This window comes from Oncorhynchus nerka, linkage group LG14, assembly GCF_034236695.1.
Source record: "Oncorhynchus nerka isolate Pitt River linkage group LG14, Oner_Uvic_2.0, whole genome shotgun sequence".
In the NCBI taxonomy this organism is placed as follows: Eukaryota; Metazoa; Chordata; class Actinopteri; order Salmoniformes; family Salmonidae; genus Oncorhynchus; species Oncorhynchus nerka.
This window is the reverse complement of record NC_088409.1, coordinates 32,645,810-32,656,253: the sequence shown is the minus strand read 5'-3', so window position 1 is coordinate 32,656,253 and position 10,444 is coordinate 32,645,810. Positions and strand designations below refer to the sequence as shown.

At 43.4% G+C, this 10,444-nt stretch overlaps 1 protein-coding gene across 1 annotated transcript in view; it reads right to left on the bottom strand.

Annotated features, from left to right (window-relative positions):
• Window positions 1–2,956: 2,956 nt before the first annotated feature.
• The window catches only part of ascc3 (activating signal cointegrator 1 complex subunit 3), a 200,279-nt gene continuing 192,791 nt past the window's right edge, over window positions 2,957–10,444 (bottom strand). The window contains exons 38-43 of the mRNA XM_065028002.1: window positions 10,072–10,296; window positions 7,183–7,334; window positions 6,588–6,738; window positions 5,265–5,471; window positions 5,002–5,177; window positions 2,957–4,809 (exon numbers count right to left, since the gene is read on the bottom strand). Of these exons, the coding sequence (XP_064884074.1) occupies window positions 4,662–4,809; window positions 5,002–5,177; window positions 5,265–5,471; window positions 6,588–6,738; window positions 7,183–7,334; window positions 10,072–10,296 (1,059 nt within the window). The 3' untranslated portion in view covers window positions 2,957–4,661. The remainder of the gene's footprint in view (window positions 4,810–5,001; window positions 5,178–5,264; window positions 5,472–6,587; window positions 6,739–7,182; window positions 7,335–10,071; window positions 10,297–10,444) is intronic.

The following is a 10,444-nucleotide window of genomic DNA, read 5'->3' as shown; positions in this document are numbered from 1 at the left end:
TCCTGGGACACTATAGAGAGCCATACGGCTCATGTTATTCGTTTATTATATAGGCTTATACGTTGATATATACACTTTTTTTGTTTTATAGCGATACATTGTTTTAGATACTTGTTTTAATGCTGTGTGACCCAAGTTTAGCATATAGGGCAGTCGTTTAACGTTATCTTCTGATTCTCCAGATTAAAATGAAAACTTTCATATTTGATAGGAATTATAAGGAAATCTAGGCTACGTTTAGGGCTATGGATGAATAAATTAGTAGGTTAATAACCAAAAAGTATAAACACGGTTATGGTAAAATTTCAAAATGTCAAGTGGTTCAAAAATGTAGGTATGCAAAATGTTTTTCAAATGTAATATCTCGGGGATAGCAGGTTAGATGACCATGCACCATAGATGGACTTCAATTCCATGACATAACCTGAGGTATGTTGATAGACCATTGCCACAACGCATTTAGTCCGCGGAGCTTATTCAATTGCCTGATGCAGTTGACAAACTGCCAAACGAGATGGCAGATATTGAAACGCTAGAGGTCTAGCGCATATAGGGTACAGTTTACGCAATACAGATTAATAATGTACGTTTGTGATATTTAATACAATTGCAAAAGTTGCAATATTGAAGTGATTCTTTGTTGAAAATATAGGCCTATAAAACGGGAAAAGATAGGCCTAGATTATATATCGACGGGACACTTTTCACGCCATTTCGATACCTAGTGATTTTCGTATGAGGTTAGGTGAGTATTTTCGCTTACCCCTAACAACCCTTTTCCTAACTTCAGCCTCCTTACCTGCTACGAAAATGTCACTTCAGTATCGAAGTGGCGTGAAAAGAGTGTTTCCCATATGTCAACCTTTCCGTGTAATTTCCGATAAAACAGACAATTGCACAAAATAAAATCGCTTATGACTAACGGCAAAATATATAATTATAGCCACAGCAGTTAATATACAAAATAATAATTAGTTAATGCATTGTAACCCAGGGTTAAACAACTAAGCCTATGCGAAATAAATTTGGAACGTAATAGACCGTTTTTTTTCTCTGATGTGGACACCTTATTGGGATACGTCAACGGAAAGACAAGTGTGCCCTTGCCCATGCACTCTCTCCCACCCCATCCACACTCTTCTAGTATTTCTCTCATCATGTTTTGTGTTCGTATTTCTTTCACTTCGACACGGCCCCCTGGATGATAGGATATCGCCTGTGGCGCGCGAGGAAGAAAAATAACACAGGATGCGGTGCATGCACGGAATAGTTGACGCCAGTTTAACCTTAAAATAAAAACAAAAAAAAAATACTAATTAGACTGCAAATATCTGTGGAAAAGAGAACAATAGAAAATAGTCGAGCTTATTAAGTCCCCAGGATGGACTCAAAATGATGCCACGTAGTAAAACATCTACCTAGGCTACCTCCACTGGGTAGGCATTATTAGCCTAACATGACGAAATTCACAGTAACATATCCCCTTGTCATTGATGTCCTTAATCGACAGTAAGGTGGCATGCCTCAAGTCAGGCAATCTAACAACGTTTCGTCTAAATGGCTACACACGGAGACAGCCTACATTTCACTGTGAAATTAACAGAAAAGATCATTCTTAAAGAGTCAAAGCAGGGGTTCTACTAAGATAACACGACTCTGACTAACATAACATGTTTTAAGATGGTCATACCAAGGATCATTTAGCTTTGGTTAGGGATTTTAAGACCCCTTTAGGTAGGCTAATAAAAAAAAGAGTATTTACTTACTCGATGAAACATTGAATTTGGCCTTACTGCTATTAGCTTATAGAAAAGCATTGAATAAGATTCATACATGAAAAAAAACGATTATGAAAAAGTTAATGAAAGTCATGTTTATTTTAAAGTGTCTGTCCTATATATGATAGATTAAAGATCAGGAAATCTGTTTTTTTTAACACATATTAAAAAAAAAAAAAAAACATTTTGGGCCCTAAACTATTTAGATCAATTTGGTACTGGGCTACATTCAGATGAGTCTTGTGTGGCTTGTAGGTGTCCAAGAGCAAAACATGTGTGTGTTCATGATAGCCTCACCTTTCTATAGAGGGGTCATTGGGCTACACACTAACTGATAATACAGATGAAAGTTGGCAGATCAGTGGTAAGACCAGATGAGTTCCATGAAGCGACACTTGTGGGGGTAGTAGAGAAAAACGGAAAACAAATGGATTTGTAGACCAAACCGTTCGGATGATAGAGACATCTTTGTGAGATGTCTCATGATCTGACAAACACAGCTGTAGCTCAACCACCTTCCACCACAGATGCAGAAGGCCGCCATTGGCCAATGCAGTAGATTGAGACGCAGCCCATGCAAAAACATCAGATATAAACAGATACCTCTAGCTAGCTTAAACAGAAGGATTTTGATGAGGAGTTTTTCATTATGCTAATTAATTAGATTAGACTATAGTTTTTAACTCGAAAATGTGGATGTTCACATTAGGCACTGCTAGGCTAATATCCATAACTAACCTTAATGCAGTAGGCTACACTACCAAACAACCTACACCTATAATAAAATACAGGTCTAGCACTGAGGCCTGCACAACCCACTATTTAGCTATATGGCCTACTCAGATGAAAATCATCAAATTACATTGGAGTCCCTGTCACACTTGGGCTATAAAGTAACAATTATATTCCTATTTAATTAAGCTCAAATATGGGATACCCTACATAGACTGAAAAAAAGTAGCTTATGCTATTTTGCAGAGACATAGGGAATGCATTGCTATGGTTTAATTCCCATACAATAGGCCTATTAGCATTCTGCAAATCTGGATCCAATAGTGAAGAGGTGGAAATATGGCGATCACGTGGTGAACCTGACCGCTACAGGAGAGGAGAGTCCAGCGCAGGGGTCGAGGTACAGATCTAAATGATGCTCACCACAATCACTACCAAATACTTGAAACTGTTTGACATGTTTATTTGACCCATGTCTGACTGACAGAGTTGTTCTTTAGGACCATATTCAGATGAAACCATAGCAGAGGAAAATGGCCCCAGTGACAGACTGTATCCTATAGAAATGACATGGTGATGGAACCAGACAGAGTGTCAGTAGAGAAAGTATTTGCACATGCGGTGTAGTTTGAGATGAAATGGTGTGCTTTTTATATAAGGAGGTTTAATTGGTAATTATTTGCATGATATGTCTTTTGGCATTGATAGTAAGTGTAATATGTATAACATAACAATATATAGGTCACTATCTCAAAGTTGAAAAACCCCCAAATTATTTAAAGACTTTTCAAACCAAGCAAAAGTATTTTTCAAAAGTCATTATATTCAATCAACAGAGAAGTTACATCTGCTTCAATTGATTGGACAATCCAAAAATCAGAACAAAGACGCAGCTGAATTTTGTCTCATAAGTTTGGTTCTAAAATATAGTTGTCAGCTCTCCCAAGAAAATAAACACAGTTACAACATACTAATCAATGAAACACAGACACCTTTACACATTTATCTCTGTGTATTTTAGTTATGTTCTTCTGTTCCTTGTATGACTGTCTACGGCAGTTTGATCAGCTTCTATAGATGAATCTTCCACAAAGAAAGAGGAGGAGGAAGAAGGAAAGGAGGAGGCAATTCTGTGCTATACACTAAGGATTGTGGGGGTGGGGGGCAGTACCTGTAGCCCCACAGCACTACAGGGAAGCATGTTTCACACACCTGCACAGAATTCCAGTTCCACCCCGCCAGCCTAAATAAACAAAACTCTCCGGGAGCAGCTTTTCCCTGTTGGACACAGTGATGCCACGTTTTTCCTGCAATTAACCACCACGCTTTGTGCTGCTCTCTCTTACTACTGTTATTCTTCATCTCAACAACGTCTCAATAAAATATGCCACCCCTCCCCCACTCTCCAGTCCCTAAATCAACTGAGTAAAACAAGCCACCGTTTATCAGGTTTTATTTTCCTCACCACCCGTTCAAAAGTTGGTGGATTTGGGGAGTTTTAGATAGTAGGCCAATGCCTGGAAATATAATTGACATAATATGACTGGGGAATGATATGATATACTGCAACAAAATAGCTATTCATTGTATTACACAATGTTGATGAGGTAACTTCACAGCCCCGTCTTTCATGAGTATTTCTATTGACTGACTGATCATTGTACAGGGTCCCATTAGGCCCAACAGTTTCTTATAGCCCATGACCCAGACTCTCCCTAGTTCCTTAACCCTGTATCCTCATTCCCTCCCTCCCTCTATATTACCAGACAGGCATGGAACCCTTTAAGGCACATGTGTCAAACTCATTCCACAGAAGGCAGAGTGGCTGTGGGTTTTTGGCTCATCCCTTGTCCTTGATTGATAAGTTAAGGCCACTAATTAGTAAGGAACTCCCTTCACCTGGTTGTCAAGGTCTTAATTGAAAGGAAAAACCAAAAAACCCGCACACACTAGGCCCTCCATGGAATGTGCTTGACATCCCCTGCTTTAAGGCTAACCCACAGTCACACAATCACAACCATCACATCATCAGTGTAAACATACCGAACATTGGCATCTAAAGACGCTCATGGCCATTGTCTTGTCATTTGAATATGCTCATTTCAGTCACTGTCATCATGTCACTCATGATGACGTCATCATGTTGACGTATCACTTGACGGACATGCCTCCCATGGCCTCAGTGACTTCACTGTTGACCTGGGCAGCGATGCAGGCAGGGGTCACGTTGAGGTGGAGGTCATACTGCTGGTCCAGACCCAGGTAACTGTCACTCATCAAGTATAGCGTGTAGATACACCTGGAGGGAGAGGAGAGGGTTACTAGGGGAAGTAAGAGTTTGTGGTGGGATATATATCAATGAATCAAACTATATTATAAAGCCCTTTCACACCGGCAGCTGTCCCAAAACGCCTAAAGTAACCGGGCTTAGACACCAAAGAAAAAAATGTGTTGAACTTTTTCCAATTATTTTTAACATTTCTGTACGTACTTTCCGGTCTTCACGGGGGTGTAGAAGGCCAGGGAAACGGTGCTGCGGTGTCGGCAGTATCCGATGCGTTTGACGGCCAGTAGCTCTCTGCGCTCCACCTCTCCTAGAACCAGAAACCAGCCCTCATCCTTATTCTTGGGGAACCTGGGGGCCTGGGCCTTAGTGTCCTGCTTCCTCTGGAAAATATGATGACAAATCAACTTATCAGCAGTCAACTAACATCAATAATGTGTGTGAGCTCCTTTATACATGTGTGTACGTACCCTCTGCTGGCCGGTGTTGATGCGCTGCAGTGAGACCTGCAGGACGTACTCCTGGTCAGCGTGGACGTCCAGCCAGCTTCTGTCATCCCTGAGCTTCCCCCCGGCCGCAGGGAGGGGGCGCTCTGTCTGCTCCCCACACCCCTCCCACCAACCCTTCACACTCAGACGCACCTCCACCACCGGCAGATGGCTGAGGAATGACCAGGCCTGGAGGAGAGAGGAGAGGGAGGAGGGATAGTAAGAGAGAAACAGAGAGGGAGAAAGAGAAATGAGAGAGGGAGAAAGAGACAAGAAAATGTGTCAGACCGGAGTGCAGAGAGAGAGAAAAGAGGAGGGAGAGAAACAAAGAGCCAGAGGTGAAGAGAGAGAGAGTCAGACTTAAGTGAGAGCCTTGTTTAAGATGGACATATCTATCTGGTAAGACTAGAGCGTTTGATGAAAGCTTGATTCATTCAAACACATAATTCCCATGGTCTTAGGTGCCTCTTAAAGCTTTGTCACGGTGACTTTAACATCTCTGACTCAAATGGAGAACACAAATCCAAAAGGGGATAGAGAGCAAGAGAGGTAGAGGGAAGGTAGAGACAGAGAGCGTATGGATGATAGGTGTGTGAATGTGCGTGTCCGAGTATGTGTGTGTGTGTGAGAGTGTGTGTGTTTTCCTCCTGAAGACCCTGTCAGTGTCAGGGAGGGACTGGGATGAGAGAAGGAGAAAAGCCTCTCAGATTCACCCAACAAAAGCTATTTATGTAAGGATTACTGTCCCCTGGCGAATCAGACTGGGACGTTGCCACGCATCTAGTTATTTAATTAGCCAGGCTGCGATGCCATGGGGGGGAGAGCGTTGAGGGGCTGGGAGGAGGGGGAGCGGGGACACTGATTGGGCAAGGCCGCTGGGCTGGCAGTGGCGCCTGGACGCTCTCATTACAGCTGCAATTAGCACTTAGATTGGTGCTGTAAACCCTTGCATTGGACCGTAATAGGAGATCCTGGAGGTACCTTGGACCACTGCGACAGACGGATGCTTCTCACTGTGTGTGTGTGGATTGACGTTGGTAGAGTGTGTGTATATGTTGTTTGGTAGTGCTCTGGTAGTGTATTTGAGAACGTTACATGAATAGAGAGATGAGGCCGACACCTTGGAAGTATTTCACGTTATTTCATTGTGGTGGAGGACAATGGAGACTGGAGGGTTCATGGTGAAGCGCATGTACCCCTAGACAGCTTCTGTTTCTAATGGAAAGTGACACTTTACACATCCAGTATCTGGATGTGTCCTATAACAGTGAGGTGAAGGAACGCAGAATGTTAGAAGGTTGTTACCTGGGAGATCTGATGGGGCTGAAGCTCCTCTCCCACGATGGCAGCGAAGGTGTTCTCCCGCCCCTCGCAGGTGGCAATCAGCTCAGGGAGCCCTTCTATTGGTCCGTGGAAGCCCCTGGCCCCGCCCTTCCCTCCCTTGGAGCTCCACCTACTGCGGGGAACATCAGGGGGCAGATCTAGTCATGTGATTTTAAATCCTAACCACACTTCCTGCTGTGTCGTCGCCACTGGAACCTCTGTCCTCTCTCATCCCTCTATTTCTTTCTCCTTACCATATTTATTGAGTTTGCACAAAATTATTCTTCACTGCAGGACACAGTGTCTCAAATCCACATGGTGTGTATGTAAAAATAATTAAGATTGCTTTGGACACTCACTCTTGAATTTCCTCTCTCTGTGTGTGTTAGTGTGTATGTGTGTGTGCACGCGCAGAATGTAACTGATGCTGCTTGATGATAAGAATGCTTGCAGAGTTTGATAGTGTCTGTGGATTATAAAATGGTCCATGCCATAGAGCATTAATTAAAGAGTCCTAGCCCCATTCTCATCCTGTGTGTGTGTGTGTGGGGGGGGGCAGTAGAGTCATGTTGTCTACCTGAACAGGTAGAGGTGCTGCTGCTCTATGGTAGGTAGGGTCAGTATAGAGGAGTCATTGAGCCACCTGCCCTGAACGATCATCTGCACCAGGTTACAGATGCTGAGAGCAGTCACCAGCCAGCCCTCGTTGGCTGCTACATCCAGCATGGCCTGTAGACAGACAGGAAATACTTTAGTTGAAAAATGCACGCATTTATATGACTATATAACATCCCCCACTGACATCAGTGTGAGATTTACTCACAATGAGTTACGTTACGATTGAGCCACTTTTGCACACTCAAATTCAGCATGTCTTTACACATTCATGCACATATGCTAAACAGCTACACAATAAATACACCCCTCAATATCGCTAACACACTCCTACCCCCTCCTTTGCAGGTTGACATTTATTGAGGCAGAACTGGGGCAAGCTGAAAAGTAAAAATTGGCTATATTACTTGCTGATGTTCATTTAAGGTTAGGGTTAGGCATCAGGTTTAGCAGTGTTGTTAAGGTTAGGGTTAAGTTTAAAATAATATTGTATGACTTTGTGGCTGTGCCAGCTAGTGACCACTCCGCAGAGATCCCTCCAGAACAAGATGAAAAACGCTAACCTGCTCCCTCCCTCCCTCCTTCATAAGGTAGAGTTTGCCAAGTTCCGCTGCATTCTAACAAACTTAATTCATCACAAAGTAATTCCCCGGCAGTAACTATGACTAAAGAGGACCTTGAGTGCACAGGCGAAGCCCCGGCAGAGTTAATCAAAATGCTAATGCAGTACAAATTAAAGTAGTACTGATTAACATTTCACAGAAGCTGAAGAAGCAAATGGATGGTGACAGAACTACGGCTGATGTCACTGGAGTCCCCGTTAGCTGGGCCATATTCATTAGGCACCAAACGGAAGAAAACGGACTGCAACTTCAGTTCAAAAAGAGACGCTTGATTTCATTTTCCGTTGCAAAACGTTTGGCTCTAATGAATACGATACCCTCGCCACATGAGGAAAAAGGCTCTGTTAGCCTGTGAACGAGCAACGGACAATCACTACCAGACACACACACAGTCAGCGCTTCGCAGATCATCCCCCCACACATAAAAAGGCAGCAACAATGGGTTACAGAACCAGACCCTACAGGCAGACATGGACCAAATCTCTCCCAGGCATGGCCAATCACCAGCAGACCTGGGATCTGGTGCTCAGGGAACTTGTTGGGCAGGCCTGGTTGTTAGGAGGAATCCCTGATAAGGCTCATTTTTACAAGGAGTTACAACTTATCTGCACACCTCAACAGCCTCCTGAGTGACAGGGCCTCCTGTCATAATGTGTGTGTGTATGTGTGTGTGTATTCTAAGATTGTGTGTGTGTGTATTGTGTATGTACTGGAACTATCAGCAGTAAGTGTGTGTGTGTGGTGGTTAGGTTAGTGGCAGACAGTGCAGTCTGTCCTGTTAAAGCTGTGCTGTCCCTGTGAGGTCTTGTGATCAAACATGACTGTCTTCCTCATCACACTCAACACTTTCATGCTAGGAAGTCAGAAACCCAAAATAGATACAGTATTTGTCTTTGTCTTTTAAAAAGGCAGAATTGATCAACAACAGCAAAAACATATCCTGATCCATTATCACACTGAAATGTAAATAGTTTCAAAACAAGACACCTACAAGACACCTCCATGACATGTTTATGCCCAGGGCTCTAAAGTGCAACCATTTGGTGGCACATGCTGCTGGATATTTTGCTGTGCGATCTGACATTTTATTTTGGGAGCACCAGTGCAATCAGAAAAAAACAAAATAAAAAACGAAATAAAATCGTCCAGATAATAATGGTTGTAATGACATGCTTCACTGTGCCGTTGTTTCTGAGTGCCCTAGCGTAGATTCCTTAAATCCAAAGCCTATTTGTTTAATCCAAAGTAAAGAATATTGAAGAATTGTCAAGTATGCATCAGTGATTTGTATTTTCCCTTCAACTTTGTGAAGACGTGACGGCATGGGAACGCCCGTGTGCACTGTCCACCACTTCCTGTAGCCAGTTAGCGAATCCGAAACAGTCATTTCCAAAGGCTTTCCATACAACTTCCCAAATTAAATGTTAACTACAAAGTAGACTTACCTGGAAGAATGATATGATATCTTGATGATTTGTATCAATCGAGTGGTCTTTTCTTTTGCAAACTCTATTACACACGCAGTACACAAACCCCACCTGCCAAACACTTTGTCATTTAAATGACGTGTTTTTGTATCAACATTTTAGCTTTTGACAATAAACAAATGTCTTACAGGGTTAAATATGAGTTATATACCACAACATGTACCTCAAAAGTAGCTAGAATTCATATAGGCCCAATATGCTATATCTCAATCAATTAAAACATATATATATTTAGGATTTTAGGTGCTCCTAACTTCTTAAAAGTTGGGAGCACCAGTGCTACCAATAAAAAACATTAATTTAGAGCCCTGTCTATATCTTCTCTATGTCATCCCTATGTCACCTCTACTGCACTCTGTCCTGACCATGCTACAAAGTGGCTCCAAGCACTAAGCAGAAACTGCCTCTCTGTGTCTTTAGACAAGCCTTCCATTTCCCATATTGAATGAACAGGGAAGAGCTTTCTTCCACCCAGAACATCTAAGTACTGGTGCTCTGACTGACACATGGAAATGTGCTCAGCGTCTGAATCCCAGGGCTGAGAGAGGATCCATTCTGGGATGTATGACAGCAAGCTGTTCTTTTTGATGGGAACAAAAGGACAAGAAAACAGAGGAAGTATTTCAGAGGTGCACTGTTCAGAAAGGAGCAGGGTGGTGGGTGTCCCCAGAGGGATGCAGTGTGTGGTACAGTACATAAACCTACACAGCAGATCTTGCACACACACAGCCAGCCACTAACCTGACAGATGCGTATGGCGTTGTCCAGCACGGTCTTGGTGTCGGTGCCGTAGTCGGAGCAGGGCAGCTGGGCGCGGCTGAAATGGGCCTGCAGCAGCAGGTGGGTCTTGGTGTGGGCGCTGTCGTAGCTGTGGGGGTTGACCTGCAGGGGGAGACGCTGAGCCAGCTCACTGTTCAGCTGGTCCTCGTTGTGCCTGACGGGCAGCTCCGCGTACTCCTCAGCATCCTGGAGAAGGGAGGGAGGGAAGGGGGAGTGAAGGGAGGGAAGGGGGTGAGAGAGGAAGGGAGGGGGAAGAGAGAGGGGGATATAAAGAAAAAGAGAGAAGGAGAGACATGGAAGTAAGCAAGGTTCCCTGCTGTGGTTCTGTGGTTAG